The sequence below is a fragment of the Vigna angularis genome, chromosome 3, assembly GCF_016808095.1.
Source record: "Vigna angularis cultivar LongXiaoDou No.4 chromosome 3, ASM1680809v1, whole genome shotgun sequence".
Classification (NCBI taxonomy): domain Eukaryota; kingdom Viridiplantae; phylum Streptophyta; class Magnoliopsida; order Fabales; family Fabaceae; genus Vigna; species Vigna angularis.
The window spans coordinates 24246964-24271488 of NC_068972.1; the positions used below are offsets into that span (position 1 = coordinate 24246964).

At 34.3% G+C, this 24525-nt stretch overlaps 3 protein-coding genes across 12 annotated transcripts; 1 reads left to right on the plus strand and 2 right to left on the minus strand.

Moving 5' to 3' along the window:
• The first annotated feature begins 1063 nt into the window (after positions 1-1063).
• LOC108325924 (hydroxyisourate hydrolase) lies at positions 1064-14801 on the plus strand. Of its 7 annotated transcripts, XM_017559071.2 has the most exons (14): positions 1066-1343; positions 1507-1570; positions 2738-2793; positions 3002-3077; positions 3183-3254; positions 3389-3476; positions 3806-4064; positions 4408-4523; positions 4706-4923; positions 5233-5261; positions 5358-5445; positions 5855-5945; positions 6116-6207; positions 6298-6436. In XM_017559071.2, the coding sequence occupies exons 1-13, from the start codon at positions 1176-1178 to the stop codon at positions 6192-6194; spliced, it is 1404 nt and encodes a 467-aa protein (XP_017414560.2). In that variant the 5' UTR covers positions 1066-1175; the 3' UTR covers positions 6195-6207; positions 6298-6436. The 7 variants fall into 7 exon arrangements, with proteins under 7 accessions (XP_052730232.1, XP_017414560.2, XP_052730231.1 ...); XM_052874271.1 differs by lacking the exons at positions 6116-6207; positions 6298-6436 and adding an exon at positions 10244-14801 and having other exon boundaries at positions 1067-1343; XM_017559069.2 differs by lacking the exon at positions 6116-6207 and having other exon boundaries at positions 1072-1343; positions 5236-5261; positions 6298-6646.
• A 4163-nt stretch (positions 14802-18964) lies between these two features.
• LOC108324162 (uncharacterized) lies at positions 18965-20805 on the minus strand. 3 transcript variants are annotated; one of them, XM_052875334.1, is made up of 2 exons: positions 19998-20172; positions 18965-19857 (listed from the first exon to the last, which is right to left on the minus strand). In XM_052875334.1, exon 2 carries the CDS (start codon positions 19826-19828, stop codon positions 19376-19378), a length of 453 nt encoding a protein of 150 aa, XP_052731294.1. In that variant the 5' UTR covers positions 19829-19857; positions 19998-20172; the 3' UTR covers positions 18965-19375. The 3 variants fall into 3 exon arrangements, with proteins under 3 accessions (XP_052731294.1, XP_017412506.1, XP_017412505.1); XM_017557017.2 differs by lacking the exon at positions 19998-20172 and adding an exon at positions 20681-20805 and having other exon boundaries at positions 18967-19857; XM_017557016.2 differs by lacking the exon at positions 19998-20172 and adding an exon at positions 20184-20657 and having other exon boundaries at positions 18979-19857.
• A 54-nt stretch (positions 20806-20859) lies between these two features.
• LOC108324161 (universal stress protein PHOS32-like) lies at positions 20860-22102 on the minus strand. Of its 2 annotated transcripts, none has more exons than XM_017557012.2 (4): positions 21889-22102; positions 21715-21818; positions 21502-21623; positions 20860-21161 (listed from the first exon to the last, which is right to left on the minus strand). In XM_017557012.2, exons 1-4 carry the CDS (start codon positions 22058-22060, stop codon positions 21074-21076), a joined length of 486 nt encoding a protein of 161 aa, XP_017412501.1. In that variant the 5' UTR covers positions 22061-22102; the 3' UTR covers positions 20860-21073. The 2 variants fall into 2 exon arrangements, with proteins under 2 accessions (XP_017412501.1, XP_017412502.1); XM_017557013.2 differs by having other exon boundaries at positions 21715-21809; positions 21889-22101.
• Positions 22103-24525: the final 2423 nt, after the last annotated feature.

The following is a 24525-nucleotide window of genomic DNA, read 5'->3' on the forward strand; positions in this document are numbered from 1 at the left end:
TTTTTTATCGATTGAGGATCTTTTAAGGCCTCGAGTACGTTTTGTGACTCATTGGCAGAAGTATTAGACATGACAGTGTGTTTAAAAGCAAGAAAGGTGAGTACAGTTCAAATAATTCATAATAATATCATAAATTAATCTGAACCAAACAATTAAGGAATTCCTCTTTCTTACTTTAATTTCAACTAGAATTTTATGCATGTTCTGTTATACTATTTGTTTTTTCTTTCTTTTTGTTTTTTCTTTCTTTTTGTTTTTTCAATAACAATGAAAATAATAGCACAATGACAATGGATGAAGTATAGTTTCAATATAATAAAATTCGAATTGACCCATGTGGTCATTCAAGGACTTCACAAGTTGCAATACAAGGACTTCACAAGTTGCAATGAAAGGAAAAGAACACAAAAAATAAATAACTAAAGAAAGTAAAAGAAGTTGTAACATAAATCAATAAAAATGATGATCCAAATTGCAACAATTAACATGAGATTAATTATTTTTCTTGTTTTGTCATGTTTATTAGGATGCATGTATTGTTTTACAATTTGTCATCTTATAAAACAAAATTAACCTATTTATATTTTCTAACCTTCTCTAAATAGTTACAAGATTTTGAATTTAAAATTTAAACAAGTTAGATAATAAATCTTTCTATGATTATCTTAAAAATTACCCTTAAGGGTTTTGGATTCCACGCTTGAGTAATTAATATCTATTATATATTTATAACAATTGTTACTTTATTCTCTATATCAGAAAAATAAAACTTTTTTACAACTTTTTAATAATATATAGTAATTTTAATACGCAATAACAAGTTATTTGAGAAAATTGTTCGCAAACAATAAGATGAATTGTTTTGTGAATTAAAATTACTTTACTAAAATTATTACCCTTTTAAAAATATTATATAGTTTTTATAGTAAACATTTTAACAACAATGAACAAGGATTCGCCATAAATGATTAGATAAGTTTATTTTACTAAATAATTTGTTTTAGGAATATAAAGGGAAAAGTTTCAAACAAAAGAAAAAAGGATTGAAGGTGTGTGTGAAGAGCACCAATCTAAATTTCAACATCAACAGCTCAATAAATTGAAAGATGAAGCACATGGATCACTCATTTTCGTTTCCGATTGGAATAAATGTTGTCCTTGCCGATTGAGACCAAATGTGGCTTGAATCGATGGAAACGCCTCACACATGCTTCAGCAACGCTATCATGCTCACTTTCTTGCTTCTCAATTTGACTTTGGAAACAGTTGCCGGGGCCGATACCTATAACAGAGACGATTTCCCGGCTGATTTTGTTTTCGGTTCAGGCACCTCTGCTTACCAGGTTCAGGCTGAATTCCTCTAAATTTATTCATCTCATTTCATCGTTTTTTTTTTATCACTATTTTATTGCAGTTACAGAAACTAAGTGTATTTTGCATTACAACGAAAAGATAACACCATAAAAGAGAATCCAATCTAATCTGTAAATATGTTCTTGTAAACAGGTGGAAGGAGCTGCTAATGAAGAAGGAAGAAGTGATAGCATCTGGGATACCTTTGCCCACGCTGGTTTCTTTCCTTCACTCTTCATTCTTTCTTCTTTCTTCTTTCCATCCTTCTTACCAATTTTATATAAATTTAGATTTTTCATATTTTTGGAAATTTCGTACAATAAATCAAAATTAAGAGAATAATACAGTATAATTACTTTTAGGCTTAATTGTTTAATTGGTCCTGAATTTGAGGATCAATTAAGCCATTAAGCTTAGTTTTTATTATTGTAAAGTTTTAAAAGATATTAAGACTTAATTGATTAAGAAAAATATACAAGGCTAAAGTGAAACCCAAATTATTAAGCCAAATTTTTAATGTTTGTGTTATGTGACTCTATGGACTCAAAGTTATCTAAAACTCTCAGAAAATTGAAATTAACAACGTAAATTTATCAAAATTTTGAAAATGATATGTTTCTCCTTAGTGCCATTAGAGACACCTTTTGGCAACATAGGTGATGGAAGTATTATGTAATAAGAAAATGATTTAAATGGTAACTTTCACGTTTTTAAGTATTTTACGTAGCAAGACTAATACAATGCAGCAAATGCATTCCATTTTGGGAAACGTCAAACCATCATTTCTAGATTCCAAACTTTCTCTGAATTAATGCAATCTCACGAATCTATAATTTGGAGTTTATGAGAATTGATTGATGTAATAAGAGTTTAACAATACGTAAAACTCAACCTAATATATATAAAAAGAAAGGAATGTGTTGACGAGGAGAAATAATACAAAGAAACAAATAGGAAAAGAAGGACGAGGAAGAAGTGAGGTGTTCATAATAACTAAATTTTTTAAACTAATGAATCAACCTGCATCATTTTACTTCAAGATTCAATGTAATGCATGGTATCTAGAATTATTTCATTTCCTAAACCATATGCAACATTGAAGACATTAAATAAGGATTTGTTGCCACTGTTATATCTTCTCAAAGGCATGAAGTTTGTAATATTTTATTACTTGGATTTGCCTATAAAAAGAGCTGCACATATCTACAACAGCGAAGAAGCAAAATTCAGATAATGAAATATCGACTGACAATTCTACTGAAACGTGAATCAGTGATGAAAGACCAGGGAATATAATTTTACTAATAATGTTTTGTATTTTCAATTACATACTGATCATTATTCACTTAAAACTTCACTCTATGCAATAATTTTTAATGAACAGGACATGGGCATGGAGGAAATGGAGATGTAGCCTGTGATGGGTACCACAAGTATAACGTAAATACGCTTGGCCTCAATAATTTTCTTATTTGTCTGTTATTGCATTCATCGTCTTCTGATTCTCCCATTTGTGGAAGATTAGAGAAGATTGATGCATAAGCTTATCTAAAAATACAAGTTTAGCCACTGTTTTATTCGAACTGTTGAAGCGTGACTGTAGCACCGTTTGATTTTAATTGTTTTCCCTAAAATATATGTAATGCAGGAAGATGTGAGGCTAATGGTAGATACAGGACTTGAAGCCTATAGATTTTCCATTTCTTGGTCCAGACTGTTACCAAGTATGATACTCAACACAAACCCTTGAATTTTATTTTATATATCTATATATCTTTGCAGGGTAAAACCATTCTCAACACTTTCAAAAAGCTTATGTTTCTCCTCAGATGGTAGAGGACCCGTTAATCCCAAAGGATTGCAGTACTACAACAATCTCATCAATCAGCTCATCACCAATGGTTAGACTTAAATTTGGGTCTCTTAATTAGTTTGCAAAATTAGCCATGCATTGAATTCTCTCGAAATAAATAAAAAGATTTGAATTCTCTTCAAATTCTACAACTGGTATAGTTACCCTATTTCCCTGGAACAGGAATCCAACCACATGTCTCGTTACACCACTACGATCTTCCACAGGTTCTTGAAGATGAATATGGCGGTTGGGTTAGTCGTGACATCATGTATGCTTCTGATCTCTTTATACTTACAGGGAAATTCTAACTACTCTAACAATGGGTGTGTTCGTTCGCTTTTGTCTTGCATACAAGTTCGTTATATTAAATCATGAACAGAATCGATAAAGGGTTTCGGTAGGTTGACACCTTTACAAATTTGTACTTTTATTCCACATGGACTTTTATTAATTTTTTTATTTAAAAATTTAATTTATATTCTATTATTATGTAGAATTGTCAAATTGTTAAATGGAAGTAAGAGAAAAGGTCAGATGATAAATTAATTTTTTCCATCGATAAATACTAACAAATAAGTTACTTGGATGTAAATACAGAAGAGACTTCACAGACTATGCTGATGTATGTTTTAGAGAGTTTGGCGACAGAGTCTTGTATTGGACGACTGTCAGCGAACCCAACGTTTTTTCTGTTGGTGGGTATGATCAGGGAACCTGCCCACCTCAACGATGTTCTCCCCCATTTTGTTTTATAAAGAGCAATAGGGGCAACTCGACATATGAACCCTACTTGGCAATTCATCATATTTTGTTAGCTCACTCTTCAGTTGTCAGATTGTACCGGAGAAAATACTCGGTATATACCTAATCTTACATATACATGTTTAAATGGAAAAATCTTAAACAAATATTCTTCGCACTAAACTAAAGGGATCTGTCTAAAGTGTAATTCATCACAAATTTTGCCCATTTTGTAATCACTATCAGTATGAAGAGTTTGTAATTATTATCTCTTCACAGTTTTATTATCTGGTTATACCTAATCTGGTTTTGGATTAATTGACCATTTCAACTTAAATTCTTAAACTTAAAATCCTTATCTGATTTTCAATCTCTATATATTGACTTTGTTTCATCTCACATCCAAACTTTGTTGCCAGAGAATGTTCTTTTTCTGAGAAACTCATGTAACATTGCAGAACAAACAACATGGATTTGTTGGTATCTCTATCTTCTTGTTTGGACTTTTACCTCAAACAAATACAGAGAAAGACAGGGCAGCAACTCAACGAGTTCGTGACTTTTTGGTTGGTTGGTAAGCAACAAACCTTAAAATTGGTTTGTTTTACTTCTTTCTTCCACTTACTTCATTTGACTGAAGTTCTGTCGCATGCTATTCTATCTTCTTAAAGACTGCATTCTTTAATCCGACATACCAATACATATGTCCAAGAATAATAAACTTGGCATTTTTAGAAGTATGCTTTGATATTGCAGGGTTATGGAACCCTTGCAGTATGGAGACTATCCAATTTCCATGAAGAAAAATGCTGGTGAAAGAATTCCGGCCTTCACAACTCGTGAATCTGAACAACTCAAGGGTTCATTTGACTTTATAGGACTCATTCACTACACCAATGTCAATATCACCGACAATTCTGACGTCCTTAAGAACCAACTGAGAGATTTCGGCGCAGACATGGCTGCAAATACTAGTAAGTACTTCATTAGGCTTTACGGATAGTGAATTTAGTAATAGATTAAAGAAGTAAAAATTCAAATGAGTTAGTTGAGTAGAAGTGATAAATTTGTACGGTATATTATGAAAAAAATACTTATAGCACTTAATCTTAATTTTTTTATCATGAGCGGTATCATTACATATGGGTTTGTTCAACTTGTGAACTTTCACATCATTTACCATTTCACTCTATTGTAATGCATCTGTTTGATATTCTAAAAAAAATAATAAAAAGTTGGACAACGTTACATTATAATGACCTGTCGTCTTTCTGGTTTTGCAGTAGGATCGGATATGTTTTCAAATGAAGAGGTATCAATAAAATAAAATGTAACATAAATTGGTTCTATTTTTTAGATTATCCATTCCATTATGCTAATAACTGACTTTTCGCTTTACATGATTCAGTACCCTATCGCACCGTGGGTTATGCGGGAAGAATTGAATAAATTCAAGCTCCTTTATGGCAACCCTCCTATATTCATTCATGAAAATGGTCTCTCTCTAACATTAAGTATAATTGCAGTGAATATTTTTTAGTAAAATCAACCCTTGATGTTATACGGATTGAATATTAAGCTCGGGGTCATAGTTCTGTTGTTGTAAACAAAGCAACTTGATTACATTAGGCAATTTTGTTTTGATCATGCTCATTCCTGTTTATACTGTTTACCCATATACATGCGACTAACAATGCCATTGATTAATGGCATAGTGCGCTTAACTTGTATTTTCCTACATAAACCACCTTTAGACTTAGTTGTATGGAACTTTCCTCAACAATTTTATTACGTATGTATCGATGATAAACTAGGAAATCCTGTTAATGAAATCTAGGTTGCTCCTGTGGAACATGATAAGTTCAAACGATTGAACAAGTTACTGATTAAATTTTGGGTTGTTAGGTCAACGGACACCAAGCAATTCGTCACTACAAGACGTGTCAAGGGTGAAATACTTGCATGAATATATTGGTGGAGTGCTTGATGCCTTGAGGTATGTTACCACTGCTCTAATTCATGTAATAAATATATCTCACTTTTTTTAATCACTTCCACATGAATTCCTTAAGTTGGTTGTTTACGAGTGCGGAATCTAAATTATGGATAACTGATCTATTGGACTACATTGTTTATAACTAACCTTGAGAAGTGATTAATGTATAGAATTTATCAAACATACCCAGAACACCCACCCACGACAAGCAAAAGACCACAAATACTTGAACTAGAAGAAGCAAAGTAGTCATCAATAGATTGTAATACAGTGGTTTATTTTTTCTGTTAGTGTTCCCATAAACACCTCTGATGCGTTCTCTGATATTCTGCATCACCCCAAAATTTTTCAGAGATGGAGTAAACATAAAGGGGTATTTTTCCTGGTCTTTCATGGATTTGTACGAGTTGTTGGAAGGATACGAAGCTACCTATGGCCTATACTATGTTGATAGGGATGATCCAGAGTTGAAGAGACACCCAAAGCTCTCTGCAAAATGGTATAGCCGACTTTTGAAGAACAGAAGCACTTCTATAGTTGGAACTGTTGAACTTGAGAAGGATCCCTCACTAGTTTCAATTGGGCATTTATTTGAGTAGGTTCTTTGTTTGTTATTACGAATAAGTCATTGCACAGAGGTGTTATTAGTATGCTTACTTTCCCTTAAATACATAAGAATAAGATACCTGGGCATATTTCAATTCAGATTGTAAAAGAAGGATTGAAAGAGCTAATGAGTAAAACATTCTCATGACAAAAACTAAAATCGAAAATTTTAGCTCATTCTGGAAGAGGGTCGCACTAATAGTCACAATCGAAACAACCAAGTAGAGTTGTAGCTCATTCCTTTGAACCAGTCGGACCATGACAAATGGGTTGGTAAGAATTTGCTTCACTTCTACAAAGGAAGTTTCAGAGTGCTCATCCCACTTGACTATAGAGCTCTTCTTCATCATCTTTAAGATTTGCATGATCCACTCAACCAGTCTAGGAATGAAATGGGACAAAGAGGTCTGTCAGCCTATGAGCTGTTACACTTCTTTTAGATTCTATGGGTTCCTCATTTCCAACATAGTCACATACTTGTGTAGATTGTCTTAAATCCCCTTTGTTGTCAACATGAACCCCAATAATTTTTTCGCCTCCATTCTGAACATGCACTTTACGGGATTGATGTGCATTCCATAACGTCAAACTTGTCTGCAAACCTCCTCCAAATCTCTTACATGCTCCTCCATCAACTGATTACGAACCACTATGTTGTCTACACACACTTGTATGCACTGGTCGATCTAATGATGAAAAACCTTATCCTTCAAGCGTTGATAGATGACTCTAGTGTTCTTTAATCCAAACAACATTACTTGATAGTAGTAATTTGTTAGCTCTGTGATGAAGGCAGTCTTCTTTCGATCGGTTGGATACATGGGTATTTGATTGTACTCAGAGTATGCATCTAGAAAGCTTAGGATTTGGTGGTCTGATGATCCGCCTACTAGGTTGTCTATGCTAGGAAAGGGGTAAGCATCTTTCGGGCATGCTTTGTTGAGGTCAGTGAAGTCCGTGCACATCTTCCACTAATTATTTGATTTGTTTCAACATGACCACGTTAGCCATCCAGGTGGTATATGTACTTCTAGAACGAAACCAGCCTCTAAGAGCTTCTTGACCTATGCATCTATCGCACGTCTCTTCTCCTCCCACATTCTTCTTTTCTTCTGCCACGGGACGAGTCTCCTTAAAGAGAGCTAATTTTTTAGACAATGTCCAGCATGTCAATGACTGTCCATGCAAAAAGATCGTGATTGGCTCTTAGTGTTTCGCCCAAAACTTTATTCTGCTCTTGGCCCAAACAGCTTCCGATGGACATCGTTTGTCCTTCCCTCCATCCTAGGTCGAAGGGTTTCACTCCCTCCTACGGTTTCATCCAATCTTTCGTATTAGTCTTGGGATCCAAGTCTACCATGACTCTAAGACCCTAGAACCTCATGAACTTACCTAGTTGTAGAAAGTTTAAGTTATAATGTAAAAATAAAGTGCTGTCAGACTTGACATGGTTCACTATTTTAATTATAACTTTTTGTGGAAAATATCAATTTAGCTGATTCTTCTTTTATTAGATATTAGACTCAAAGAGCTTCGATTTGAGTACTCATATGCATATTTTCGACTTCGGTAAGGGGGTCAAACGGACTGTCAAAGCTGCGATAAATTTTGCTGCTGGGAATTTGCGTGAGCAGTAAATTTTTTTGGATTGTAGACAATGTGAGCTGGCTTGGCTACGGTTCCTTTTGTGGGAATAATTTTAGGGACCCTTTCAGACATTCTCTCCATGTTTTGGGGCTGGAAAGGAGTATGGGGCATTGTTTTATTGAATTATCTTTACTAAATAACAATTCCATGGGTCCTTGTGTGTCTAGGAATCATTTCCTTTAATTCCAAAGCTGAATGGGTGTTTTAGACATAAGAGTAAGGCTCTTAGTGTGAGTATTTCGAAAATTCTAAGTGTGCTAAGTGTGGAGGTTGTCTTGGCTTGTGCAAGAAGAGAGGAATTCCTAGAAACTAGAGTTCTACCAAGGTTGTGGAAGAGATCAAGTTAAAGTGTTCAAGGCTAAAGGTAAGGGGGTTTAACTTGGGATATAACATAGTGTATGATGGATAGAAGGTAACCATATGAAGTTGTTGTATGCTTTCTTCCTTGTGTGTTGGGATTAAATTTAACATGTTGAAGCATGTGTTTTTCTTCTTGGTTGTAAGTTTTATGAGTTTGAGTATAACATGAGTTTTGGATATAAAACGCAGAATCTAAAACTGAACTGTTGCGATTTTTCCCAGATTAATTCGAGACCCTTCCTAATGTCCAAAATAGTTGTAAGAGTAGTCCAATTAAAGATATTTGAGTCTAGTTTCCAGAAAATCAATAATCAACTCAATTGGAGTTCGGTAGAGAGAATAATGAGTAAAACAGCCATCAAAGGTCAAAACTGAGAGACCAGAGTGTGGTTAAATTTTCTGCTTTTTAATAATTTTACTGCAGTTAGCTCTGTAGTCCAAAAATTTAGATTTATATGTCCAAAGAAATATATTTGAGTCTAGTTTCCAGAAAATCAAGAATCAACAAGTTCAGTAGAGAGAGTAATGAGTAAAACAGCCATCAAAGGTCAAAACTGAGAAGACCAGAGCGTGGTGAAATTTTCCGCTTTTTAATAATTTTACTGCAGCTAGATCTGTAGTCCAAAAATTTAGATTTATATGTCCAAAGAAAGATACTTGAGTCTAGTTTCCAGAAAATCAAGAATCAACTCAATTGGAGTTCGGTAGAGAGAGTAATGAGCAAAAGAATCAGCAAAGGTTAAAACTAAGAAGACCAGAGCGTGGTGAAATTTTCCGCTTTTTAATAATTTTACTGCAGCTAGCCCTGTAGTCCAAAAATTTAGATCTATATGTCCAAAGAAAGATATTTGAGTCTAGTTTCCAATAGAAAAGAAATGAACTCATTTGGAGTTATGTACAGAGATTTATGAGTAAAATAACAAGCAAAGGTCAGTGTAGACAGTATTCAATTTTTACTCGTTGGGAATTCTTATCTACACTCTTTGGCCAAGAGTGTGGGTAAGAGGGTATTGTGATTTCTCTTACATTTTTGGAAGAGGAATAATGAATTATGAGAATGAGAGGAGTGAAAGAGATGTTGGGTGATGTTTGTGAAGGTAAAATGGTGCGAACAAGCGTTCTGTCATTTCCTTAGCATTCTTGTCGAATCGATGGTGTCCGTATTGCGATACGATAGTGTGTTGAGTCTCTGCGGAGACTGAGATTCGAGTGTCACCCTTTCCTCGTGCGCGGGGACTAGAGAGGGTTGAATGTCTCGCTCAATGACTTCGGCTCGTGTGAGTATAGTGCTCGGTGGGTGCGCCTAACCGAAGTTTTTACTCGTAATTCCTTGAGAGGTCGGGGAGATAGGTCTGAAGTTGTGATGGAAGACGGCTCGAATCGCCCTGTTTTGCGAAACAGGTTTGGTACGACAAAAATTCAAGGAAACAACAGAAGCTTGAGTAAATGATTGAGTCGTGAGTTTAATACTGTGATGTATTGTAATATTGTGACCTTGATAGTCTGAGTAGTGATGATTTGAGTTACGAGTTGAATATTATGTAGTATTGTAAGGTTGTGAATAGGATAGTCTACGTTGTGATATTTTGATATTGAAATTATATACTGTTAGGTTCTTCGTTACTCACCCTGAAATGTTGTGGTTGTGGTTTCCACCTACGATGATCGTACTTGTACTGGAGTAGATGGCGTTGCAGATGAGGCAGAGATGAAGTAGCACGACGAGAGTTATGGGAATAACTATAGGGAATTTATCATGTTTTAATGTAATTTTATGTCTTTGAATAATGGATTTGATATTTGTAAGGTTTTAACCTTATGTTGTAAGACGCTTAAACTTTTGATGGTTTAGTTTCGTGACGTTAATTTAAAAAAAAATTGGTGTAAAATTTTGGATTTTGTTATTTTCTAGTGGCACTCCGTAAGGGGTGTTACAATGACCACTTTTGACCTTCTAACTTTCCTAGGTAGGACATAAGGCTCCACCTTTAGCCTTTCAACATAGCACACTTGGGTTGTTTTCTAGTCTGCTCGCACCGTGCATATCATCTCCCCGTTGGAGAACTTTATCACTATATGAGGTGTAGAAACAATCATCCTAAACACATTCAAGCATGATCTCCCAATCAACACATTATAAGAGGTGTTTACTTCGACCAACAAATACCTCACCTTAAGCTCCTTCGCATCATACCTAGTCCCCATCCTCATTCTTAGGTTAACATAGTTTTGTGTGTCTTCAATATGCTCATTGTAGGAGAAAATCAAGTCTTTTGACATATCCATCTTCTGGAATTTCTTCAAGTACAGGATGTTCATTGAGCTTCCTTGATCGTTAAGGACTTTGCTCACACCGCACCGAGCGATATCGGTTGTGATGACCATCGTGTCATCCTAATCGCGGTTAGGGGCATGGAAATCTTCATCTGTGAAGGTAATAGGAGACATGGACTTCTGCTTCCTATCCACTACATGGACGGTCTTTAGGCTTCTAAGATGCCTATTATGAGAAGACGAGGAGGATTCGCCTCTTACGAATCCCCTAGAGATGTTGTTGATGTGACCACACAAGGGGCGATCACAACTCATTCTCCTGCTCCTATTACAGCACATGTTGTCGCATCGCGATCATCGTGATGAGGACCTTGATCAGGACTCCACCTTCGAGGGGGACTCCTCTTTGCCCGATTAGTTTTAACATATCGTTGGAGATGACCCGCCTAAATCAACTCTTCGATCTTGTCACGAAGTGTAGAACACTCCTTTGTTATGTGTCCTAGGTTTTGGTGGTATCGACAGTGCTTCTTACCAACTACATTCCTCGAAGTCATCTTCTTCTTGATCGAGGGAAGGATGTCTGTATTTAGCGCTTCCTCTAAGATCCTTGCCCTCAGTGCGTTCAAAGGGGTATACTGGTGAAACTTAAGCCACAAGGGGAGGTCCTTTGGCCTACAGCCACATTTTCTATCTCCATTGTCGACCAACTTCTTCACGTACTTATTAATGTCGCTTGTTGCGACAACCTCAGGTTGTTATTTCTTCCGAAAAGCATGTACATTCTCGATGCACATAAACTTAGTCGTTTTCTCCTGCATCTCATCCATGGTCTTAGGTAGCCTAGAACACAAGATATATGCAAATGGTCCTGCCATTAAAGTTGTTGATAGGTTATTAAGGATTAACTCATTACTCATGTCTTTAACCTGCCGAGCAATCTTGTTATAACAGTCCATGAAGGTCTTGAGGGATTCATCTTTCCCTTGCTTGGTGTTTACCAACGCAATGTGTGTTAAGTTTTCACTAGTGCAGAAAGGGTTTTAGACGTCTGTTATTTTGGGCTTCTATCGTCGGATCCCGATCTGACGTCTTTATGGGTGACGTTAATGGGACGTCAAACTCCATAGGTCCGACGTCTTTATGCATTAACCAACGTCTAACGGCACTATAGACGTCGGACATGGCATTAACCGACGTCTACTGCAGGTTGTGTCTTTGGGTAGCGTAGTAACACCTTCTTCCTTTGCTATATTCGTCATAGAAAAGGTTGCGTCTGTTGGACCTCTTATGGCATTTCAACCGAAAACCGAATCTGGGTCCTTGCCTAGTTCCATTCCAACCGGCAATGAAAACGAATACGATGACATTAGAACTAGGCAAGGACCCAGGTTCGGTTTTGGGTTGAAACGCTATAAGACATCCAAAAGACGCAAGTTTTTCTTACGAGGAAACTAGCAAAGGGAGAATGTGCTACTACGCTACCAAAAGACACGAGAAAAACTGCATCAAAACACAACGAAAACTCATTTTAATCGGTTCAAATGGAAGATAATCCATCAAAGACTAATTTAATCGAAGTAAAAGTAAGTTTAAACGGTTCAAAAGAGACAAAAACGCACTTGGAAATGCAATGTCGTGGAGAGAAAATTCGAGAAAAAAGACGATGAAGTGCACGGAACCGCGGGTTCGATTTCTGATTTAACAGCAAACAAGACGTCAAACATAGAGGGCACCGACATCTATTCTCGCCTAGACGTCGGAGCCCTCACTAATATAATGTCGAAAACAACTTTTCACCTATCCTATTAGGCCAATTAGACGCCGAATGGCGGGATCAAACGTCTATATGACGGAAAAAAAGAACTTTTCATCTACCTGTCAGACATATACACGTCTGTTAGAAGGGGCACCGACGTATATAATCGTATATAGACGTCGGGGTGGCGGGATCGGACGTCTATATGGTGGAAAAAAAGAACTTTTCATCTACCTGTGAGACACATAGACGTCTGCACTAGTGTTTGGACCTTGGTGGACGCGTACTACCGACCGAAAAGGGTGCGGAAAATGGCAAAGCAGTCGAATGTAATGGGTGACAAGGTGTTGAACCATGCCAACGCTTCTCCATTCAAGGGAAAAAGCCCTCCACCAAACCAGGTCACTCGATGAGTAAAACGCCATGGTGTTAACGAACGAGCACAAATGCTCATCCGGGTCAATTAATCCATCATACTTCTCGAAAATTAGGGGCGTCGATCGCTCGGCCATAGGCGCCTCTATGACAACAACCGTAAAAGGTAGTAGACACTCGGTCTGTATGGTATGCACCGTTTGGGTTCCCTTGCTTGCCCTGATGCTCAACTCTTGAACTATCCTAGTAGGTCCCTCGACTTGATTGTTCACATTTGAGGGGTATGGATGACTAGCACCGAGTGTTGTGCAGTCTGCTCTTGACAACCTACACCATTCTCGACCCTAACACTGTTATTTCAACTTTGTGTCTCTGTTGCATCTCTTGTATATGTCGTTGCATCTCTCTAATTAACTCCATAGGATCTTGTCGATCGCCCATGTTTCTTGTGGTCACCATCGGGTTTCTTCGTATGTCCTCGAGTCCCACGGTGGGCGCCAAAATGTTTCAGTTTGTGGGATTAAGATCAACTCCTTTCCTTGATTCGTTCTTTTAACTCTAAGCTTAGGTCAAAGTTCTTCTTTTACTTCACACTTGCTACTGTTCGGTTGAACTAGGGAGTTACCTGCATAAGGCACTCTAATGCCAAAGTCAGTAAGGATTTGGCAATACTAGCAATAAATACGTATTAAATGTAACCAACCCATCGCAATACCTCAAACATGTATTTATAAACTTCAGAATGTGCTTCAAATTAACACCAGCCTAATTACGACCTAACTGGTAATTATCATACTTAGCATTAACCCTCGTTTAAGGTCAACCACTCGATTCTCTAGGTGTTCTAGACTGGCAAAACCGTCCAATCTTCAATTGATCGGACAATCATACTATACACCTAGCATTTTGACACTTAAAGTTTTTATTTACGTGACTTGGAAAGTCACTTTTCCAATAACAAGTAGCTTCAATATGACCTATCTTATTTAAATGAGTAGAAATATTAGAAGAACTAGCAAGAAAATTGTTATTGTTACCAATGAAAGTGTTATTATTAAAGGAAATTTGATTCTTACCACGAACATTAATAGCGATGTGACCAATCGCAAGTTGTCACTCTTGCTGAACAACATTGGAAAAGATTTTGGCTATTGTTGGCATAGGTTCCAAGAACAATACATGAGACTTATTGCAGAATATACATTAATGATAATCATAATTTTATACAAATCATGGAACAAGTCACTGATAAGTGTGATAATTACTTATTATTCACGCTTATTTTACACTTTAATTTGTATTTATTCATGTTTTGTGTTTTCTCCTCATGCAAAGATGTGAGATTTTCTTATTTTGTTTAAGTTTTAGGTTAGTGAGTCCATTTGAGAGTTTAGTACAAGAAAATGAAACATCTTTGATTTTGAGAGTTACTTCCATGATTTTCTCGGTCAACCACAACATGTTCGCTCAACCAAGAATATAAATACTCGTTCAATTAGTGGATTGTCTCTCTTAGCGAGCATGTGCAGTTAATAGGGAGATAGTTGACTTTTCGCTCAGTGAATACATGTTTGATGGCCTAATGAAAAGTCAAATTGTGTAAGTGGTTTATTAGTTGAGAAAGAAAGAAATGAGACAATCCTGAAGTGTGGGAAAAAGAAGAAACCCAATAATTCGCCAAAGGTTACTCTAAGTTCATCAAGCCGTTGTGCTTTCCTCAAATTTGTATTTTCTAGATGGCTAGGAGTAGTTAAACTCCATTTTCATTGGGATTGGATATCATGTACTCAAATTGATGTAATCCTCCTATGCAATTGAATCTTTGTTCATTTTTATGTCTTATCTACATTATTATTGTTTATGATGGAATATCATAATATCTAAAAGTGTCTAATAATTGGAAAATGAATTGGAACTTGGATATAGATAGTACAACTAAGTGATTTGGGATCTAGGGATAGACTCAATAACTTGATCATTCTAAACATCTGACTTAATGTGAATTGTATGTTAATTTGACTAAGAGATTAGCAATTTGATATATAGATTTAGAACTTGTTACTAAGGGATTAGGACTAATATGTCTTTGATGTGAATGTTTAAATGAAACTGAGATAAATTGTATAAGGGTGTTTTCATCATTTGATGTATGAATTCCAATTCCAATGAAGCTTTATCTTTATCTTTATCTTAATCACAATTTCATATAATCTTGTTGTTACAATCTGTTTCATGATGATGAACTCAATCATTTTTTGTATCAAAGTTGTAATTGATACATTAACTTCATTAGACAAATAGGCACAAATTCCTTGAGAAATCGATACTTGAAACTTCCATTTACTACTTGTTCTCCCACTTTTTTTTTCTATATTACTTATTATGCTAACCAATACTATTCAAAAAAATTTCTTTTTTTCTTTTTTTGTGTTTTTAAACAATAAACAAATTTTTTTTCATGGTTTTACACTTTATGTTTGTCATATTTTCATATATGCATTTAGGGTTTGGAGTTCATCATCCTTTAAAATTATCATGATGCGTCCAACAAAAAATAAATCAATATATCATCATATAATTTTTAGGATTTAGGGTGAAAAAAGGAATGCAAGTCTTGGAACATAGTTTTTTTAACAAGAACTCAGTTCAACAATAGTAGTCACTATGAAAACACAACAAATGGTGAACAAGACAACAAAGAAAAGATGGTGAATGAGGACAACGGTCTCTTTAAACAAATTTTAAATAATAAGAATGATCTTTAAATATTAACATGACAAACTTGTAAACAAGAGAGAAAACCTAGAAACAAAAACACATTAGCGAGAGGCAACAATAAGGTATGCATAGTAAAAAAAAATTAAATTAACCTTATTCTCATAGGAGTATAGGCTAGATTCTATGTAAAACCGTAACCTATAAGATCTAATCTCAATTACTTTACACTAGTACAAAAATCGCGTATAACGTCGAATATTTTTAGTTTTTAACGGCGAATTCGTAAACAACGTCATATAAGGAGACGTTACAATTCATTTGATAACCTTATTATTAGGCAATCAAATCATAGGATTATACAATTTGTTGAAAAAAGGCATGATAATAACATTTTTTTGTATCACAGGATTGTTAGTTACTCGTTGGATTTTTTCAAGCCATTTACCATCTAGTAATTTATATGAATCATTAATATTTCTTTCATGGACTTTTTCTATCTTTTATATGTTTCTTTGCTTAAAAAAACAAAAAAATTACTATTTCAATACCATAATAACACAAGTATTCTTTTTACCGAAGGCTTTGCTACTTCGAGTCTTTTAACCGAAATGCATGAATCCTTCAAATTAGTGCCTACTTTATAGTCTCATTGGTTTACATCAAATTTAAAAAATTCGACGTTAAATTAATGTCGAATTTTGGTAATATACGACGTTAACTTAACGTCGAATTTTGTCAATATTCGACGTTAATCAATTATTTTTGTTTTTTTAATTAATTGTGATCTTTTTTACAACTCTACGAGACTTGAAAAGCAAAAAAACAACAAATTTTAGTTTTTGGTATTTTATAAAGCATGAACTATGAACGTGTATGATTGTACCAACAACAAACAATAATAACCAACAATAAACAAGTTCAATCAAACAACAACAAACAAGTTCAACTAAACAACAACAACAAACAAGTTCAACAAAAAAAACAACAAACAAGTTCAACAAATAAGTTCTTCAAAACGAAAACGAAAACGAAAACTAACATTCAAAAGGTGGGTTCGTCAGAATAAAGTTTCGTCACAGTGAGAGAGAAAACACAATGCGCCTATGAAGGACAAGAGCACGAAAATAATCGGTTTAAAACAAACAAAAATCATATATAAAGTAATTAATTATCATGCATTTGTATCAAATGAAAGAAATATTACATGTGATGCTCGTCAAACTTCGTTCGAGAAAAGTTTGAGAAGAGAAGAGGGTATCGCGCACTAAGATAAAGTGAATGAATTTTCAATCTCCTGCTCAAATTTTTATTGAATTCACTAACCTTTTGACGTCGAATTTAAAAGTCATTCGACGTTTTATATCCTTTTACGTGGAATTACAATTCTAAACGACGTTTAATAATTGCATTTATTTACAAAAATTTCACCCCTCATTTTTAACATTGGTTATTTAGTGGTTGGACGTTAACGTGTGATGTTATACGTTGTTTTTGTACTAGTGTTAAGATCCCGCTTTCATATATTATCAACTATATATGTTATTGAATCAAAGTAAAAACAAGAAAATGAATGAAAATATTTACTTTGTTGAAATGGAAATATAATAACCAATGCAACATAGAAACCTAGTGTACAAATAAATATTTAACGATCAAACAAGGACATATAACATATTCAAATAAAATATTTTAAATTACTATTTACTACAATAATTTTTAGACATGATTGTATACGTTATTTCATATTATTGAATTAATTTGAAAAATTAAATTATTTATTATAAGAAAAAATTGAATTATTTATTATTGTTATTATGGGCTTGTAGCTAGCCGATCAGGTATGGTGACAAACTGGATAGAAAGGACCAAGCAGTTGACGTGCCAAAAAGCATCTCATAATCGCTCGGTCCCGACAGCAGTTAAGTAGAATTAATGCGTAGTTAATATTACAACGGATACTAATGAGTGGTTAAAATTTGTATTAATGACCATTAAAAAGGTAAATTAATTGGTGAGATTCTTCTAAACTCTATAAATAAGGGTTTTTTTACTCACTATTAAACTATAAAAAACCTACTGAGAAAGATTCTGACTTGAGCGTCGGAGTGTATTCTGCAGGTCACCTCGTATACTTATCGGTTACCAAAGCACGAAGCGGAGAAACGTTCGGCATACAAGAAGATCTACATAGGCGAATTATCCTCGTTCTATTTCAGTAGAAACATTTTGGTGCTTACCATGGGGCCGAAGATTTTTTGAAGACACCCTAGACCATAAGGATGGCAGCACAAGACCAATAGCGATGATGTAGGAGATGCAAAGGAGGATGGAAGCCATGCAGGCGGAGATGGTGACTTTGAGCATCGAGCGCGATGCGGGATAGAGGGCCCCGCTGAATCAGCAATCGGCAACACCCACTCAGAATCCTATAGTGGAATTAGCGTTGACGTGCCAGAAAGCATCTCATGACTGCTCAGTTCCGACAACAGTTAAGCAGAATTAATGCGCAGTTAATATTACAACGGCTACTAATGAGTGATTAAGGTTTGTATTAATGGCCATTAAGAGGTAAATTAATTGGTCAGATTCTTCTAAACTCTATAAATAAGGGTTTAATTTCGAAACTCACTTTTTTACTCACTATTAAATTATAAAAGACCTACATAGGAGTGTATTCTGCATGAACATCGAAGCGTATTCTGCATGTCACCCCCTATATCCATTGCTTACTAAAGCACAAAATGGTGAGACGTTCGACATACACACAGGCGAATTATCCTCGTCTCATTTCAGCAGGAACAAATATAAATAATATATAATGACTTTTTTCCCCAGAAAATCATTTATTTGTTTAATCTATTTCGAACTTAACACATACATCTAACCTTTATAAAAATAACATTTAATAATAATTTAAATTTATATATATATATAATATTTTGATAATTAGAATCAATTCAAATTTATCCATAATATTTAATAATAAATGTTTGGAAACATGTAAATAGTTAAAACATCATATTATCCGCGGGTAACGGGTATTTTAATACCCGTTTCTAAACGGGTCGGGTACGGGTAGTATACCACACGCCCCGCGGGTACCCGCTGCCCGCGAAAAATTAAAAAAAAATTATATATTTTTTAATTAAATTAATTAAAAATAAAATAAAATTATATTTTATTAGGTTAAATTTAATTAAAATTAAATTTTAATTTATATTTAATTTATATTATATATATATATATTTGTAATTTTATTTAAATTTTATTTTAAATATGTATTAAATATTTCTTTTTTATTTTTTACGGGTATCTGCGGATACCCGCAGGTTTTAAAATACCCACGAATATTTTTTAAACGTGTATCCGATAGGTAACGGATCGGGTAACGGGTACAATTTTATCCGGCGGGTCGGATTGCGGGTAAACACTACCCGTGCCCGACCCGTTGCCATCCCTACATCATATATACTTATAAAGGAGAGGAGACCAAAATTTTAAACTTAAATATTTGGTTTAATCCTTTTTGACATCCCTATTTGTGTAGGAATGTCTCATATAGGTCCTCGTTTTTTAAAGTGTATCAAAATAGTCCTTAATTTTGAAAATTGAGATCAATTGAGTCCTTCCCGTTAAGTTGGCTGGACGGCGTTAAAAAAATTGATGAGTGGGATGCTGAGATGACGAAATGTTACTGACGTGGCATTGAGTCCTCCCTGTAAGCTATGTCCATCGACACGTCCCTCTCGTCCACCCAAACCCTAAACCCCTTCAGGATCATGCGCACCGCGTTGCAGTCCTCGAATGTTCGCCGAACCCCGCGCAGGCTCGTTAAATACACCACGATTCGCTCCTCCGTCCCGGACAACCGAAACGGCGTCGTCGTCGTGCACGAGTCCCAACTCGCTTTTGATTCCGATTGGGACTCCGATTCTGCAGCCTTCTTCGAGGAGGACTCGAACAAGGTACAGAGCTTCCTCACCATTTTCCCGCGGATTGAGGTTTTCGCCGACTCAGCGGATCCGTAGAACCGATTCAGCGAACCGGACCGGTCCAGACTCTGCTGGCTCTGAGGAACGTAAGGTTTCTGCGAGTGCTCAGAATGAATCGTGTTCGACCGGTTGAAGAACGGAAACCGCGACATCTTCGACAAATTCGACACTCTCCGAGCTCCTGAACGCAAATAATCGAAAGAATTTAGCGTTAGTTTTCGGAAATTGACTTTGAAATGCTATAATTTTCATCATCTAATTCGAAATTGATTCAATTCAAAATCATTTGCATTTCCTGAAGCGAAATTTTCTCAAAATTACGTTTTCCGGCAGCTGATATTTCAACGCGGCTTCATTTTAACACGAATTAGAACATTTCAGGGTTTCTTTTTGAGGATTTTCCATGTTCAATCAGAAATTACAACCGAGCTCGAATTACAGGGATGAGAGTTTAAAAGAAAACGAAAGAAAGAAAAAAAAAAGGAAGCGATGAAATTCAGAGTTTACTGTGTTTCACGTCCGGCAACGGTGAGAATGCTCCGACTCGGCGGCAATGAATGACGGAAAGACAAAGTCCAGAAGGTGAGTTCTGTTACTTTGGTTAAGGGATTGATGTTTTTTTTCTTTGAATATTTGTTGTTTGAAGTTTTGTGTTTGTTTTGAGTTTTGGGGTTTTATGTGTCTGTGTGTGGTGTTTCAGTTTGTAGTTGAAACAAGAATTGGGTTTTGTCTGTTTTAGTTTTGGAGAATGCTTGAGAGATGAAGAGAAAAAGGTGAGGTAAGGGTTGCCGTCCAGCCAACTTAACGGAAAGGACTCAATTGATCTCAATTTTCAAAATTAAGGACCATTTTGATACACTTTAGAAAACGAGGACCTATCTGAGACATTCCTACACAGATAGGGATGTCGAAAAGAATTAAACCTAAATATTTTAATGTATTATCTCCCGTGCATGAACAAACCAAACGCTTTCAGTAGGAAATAAAAAATAAAAAAGCCTTACTTTTAACATATTAAAGGAACCAACCCAATAAATTGAACCAGTTTTGCTATCTCCATTTGCATATATCACAATTCACAAGTACATCTACTGTCCCAAAATCCTCACATCTCCGATCGGGATCCTTCCACTGATCAAAAAGTAAACAAAACGAAATTGCTCATAGAAACTGTTCAAGCTAGTTGCGCAGGAAAGAACTAATCAAACATATTTACTTCAATAACTTATTGTGTACAAAACAAAGCGGAAGTATTTTATGATTTCAATCTTTAGAAGTAAAGTCTATTACATCATAAGAACAAGTATGACATAGTCGAAGAAGCATAGCTCCGAATTTGACGAGTATTAATGTAAGGACTATGTTTATTGTTGTATCACGAACACAGACAATGCAGATCAATGTTTGATTTTTGGCTTCTTCACTATCATTACCGTGCAGTGAGCATGATGAGCACAATAATCACTTACACTCCCTAAAACAGCCCTGCAAAATATAACAAAGAAAACATTAATCGACGACTAGCTTCTACAGGAAGAATATACACAAGGACCCGTTTTGGGCCTAAAAAATCTTTACATCACACATAATCACGTTTTCCAATTTACAAGAAAAAATTAACAAAGTGTCATCTAAAAACTGATTAAGAGCACGGTGATATGAACAAGTTCTCTTACTTGTCAGAACTTATGTTATTGGTATTGAGAATTTAAGAAATTTGAGCAATTTAAAAGCACTTTAAGAAATTTCATATGAACTCAAATCTCATTCTCCAACCCATCACTTGGCAACTAAATATAATCACCCAAAACTGCAAAGCAAGTACCTTTTTATAGCTCCATAACCGTGACTACCCACAACCAATACTGCTGCATGATACTTTTCCACAGCATCACAAAGAACATTTCTGGGATCGCCTTCCACAACCTCCGCTGTGACATCATCTACCTGAGAAATAATCAGATCTTATTACCAATTATATTAACTGATAAAGAATGAATCAAAAACAGTGACAGAAGAAGGTTAAGAATGAAATTACAGATTTGTCGATGCAAAGTTGTCTAGCGGAATCAACGACTCTGGCCGCAATCTTTCTCAAATCAGAATCTACAATAGGCAATATCTCAGCGGCACCTACATACACTAAGGAAGGGTTCTGAATTGAATTAAAGAAGAAAGTAGGAGAGTTAAGAAAGTAACAGAAGGGACGTACCAGGTCCGGCGAGACCCACGGCGGAAGTGGCGGTGGGTCTGGAGTGAACGAGAACCAGCTTGAAGATTGGACTCGGAAAGAAGTGATCAAGGGTCCATTTGAGAGCGTACGTGCTCTGTTCACTGTCATCTATTCCGATCACCACCACTTGCTTCTCTGACGATCCTGCCATCTCAAAAACCAAAACCACAACAATTATACCCACTTCCCTTGACAACTCCAATTATTTATAAACACATCCAAACCCACTTGTCAATTATTCAATCGTTGCTTACTCGTGAAACCCTTGTCTGAAAACGACGTGCTCGTCCCTTGCGGATACTGTAGGATAAAACAGGGGCCACCAATACAATTCAGTAAAGTTTTTTTCTTTATTTATGTATTTATTTATTAGCCTTCTTTTTTTATATTTCAAATTTTAAATATCAATACATTTCGTAGCCAGTAAATACTCCTCTTCGTTGTTGTCAAAACTCAAAAGATAATCATACAACATCCATTCATCGAATCTGATTCCTACATAGTGTTTATAAAATCTAAATTATTTCGGATAGCGTAAGATACTTTTTCTTCTTCTTTTGGTATGTAGCGTAACATTTTTCTAAATGTCCAATACTTACTTCTTATCACACCAGAGTACTTAAAATCTTAGTATTTTTTTAGTAATTACAATTTTTTATAATAATTACTAGTTAATAAATATCAAGATGGAGAGTGTATTAGGACTAAAATAAATATAAAAATAAATAAGAAATTAAAATGACAGGAGCAATGGTTTATTTGGTAAAGCATGTGGTGTGGGTCATATGATGTCATGTCATGGGATAGTTGTGAGAGAAGAGAAAGCAAATCTGTGTGCGGCAACTTCAAAACGTGATCCAGTGGTAACGAGCATTTTGTTGTATACACGTAATTTTAACTTTTTTTTTGTTTAATGATTACCTAAATTAAATACAGTTGCAATTTAATTTTTAAAATTATAATATAAATTCCTTATATAAATAGTAAGGTATTGTCACTAAATTACAATCAAATTATAAAATAACTTTTCAAAAAACATTCCATTATTTACTAATTCTTCTAAATATGTGATATGATGACAAAAAATCATCTTTTTTTCTAGTCTTAACCTAAAATCTGAACTAACATGTGATTTTAGTGAGAAAAAACAAAAATAAATAAACACTTTTTGATCACTTTGAATGTTTAGAAGTTTTTTCTTTTTTATATAGATTAATTGGATTTTGAATACTAAAAGTGTCAAATATGATAAGAGTGAGAGTCGTTTGTCTGTCTCTTAGCCTCCCTCAGTGCCTACCTGGCGTGAAGAAGGAGCAGTCCGTAATGTAGGAACTGGGAAGCATATTTCGGCGACACACTGTTTAATTTAACCATTGATATGATTATATCAATGGTAACATTATTTGATAAATTAATAATATTTAATTTAAAACTTTGTGTTTTATTTATTTCATTTTTTGTTAAATTAACAAATTTACTTTTTATTTAAAGATGTGTGAATTTAATTCATTCTTTATTTCAATATCAATAAAAGAAACGTCATTCTGGGTTAAATTCGAACGTGAAAATTTATATTCGTATGTTTTTAAAATTCAAATTTGAATTTATCAATTTGAAAATACATTAATCAAAAACTATATTTAACTATTAAACACTTATTTTTTATTATTAAGATCAATTTTAATTTATTAACATTAATTATGAGAGTGAAAGTTTGATTACTTTAGTTAATGGGGTTAAATATTTAAGTTTAATTGCATGAATTATTAATTAATACTTAGACGTGAGAGATTTTTATTAAATGTTTACGATTTTGGTTTAATCATTCACATCATAAATATTTCTAATGACTTTTTTCTTAAATTGGTTTTTACTTTTTTTTTTCTAATTGAGTCTTTATTTTTTTAAAACTAAAACAATTATACAGTTAGTTCCGTACTAACACCGGTAAAGAAAGTGTCATGTGTCAGTTAGTAAATTTTTTAAATATTTGTTTTCATTTTTTTAATTTTTAATTTTTATTGTTTCAAAATATCTTTTAGAAAAGTTAAAAAAACAAATTGTCACATATCAATTTTATTGTATTAGTTTTGGTCATCACTTTTTGTTTTGTTTCAATTTATTCTTAATTTTTTTTAAAAATTATATAATTTGTTCCTCTCTAAATTCAAACAAAATTTCATTTATAAATAAATCTTTACAAATATTTTTATTAAAACTGATATTTTGATTAAATATTTTTAACAAGATTAAATTTATTTATATTTAGATTTAGTTAATTATGTAAATGTTATGTTCTTTAAATATACCTATTTATAAGAGTTTTAAAAAAATAGTGACATGACAATTAGTGTAAATTTTTCAAATGACGTGGCTTAGTGAACAAATTATTGATGTGAAATTTCACTTTTTTTTAAATAAAAAATTGAAAAAAAATTGTGAAAATAGTAATTAAAGATATTTTCTTCTACATTAATTAGTATTTTCACAATTTTCTCTAATTTTTTATTTAAAAAAATAAAATTCCACGTCATTAATTTGTTAACTATTTTTTTTAACTCTTATAGGTATATTTAAATAACATAATTAACATTTATATAATTAACTAAATATAGA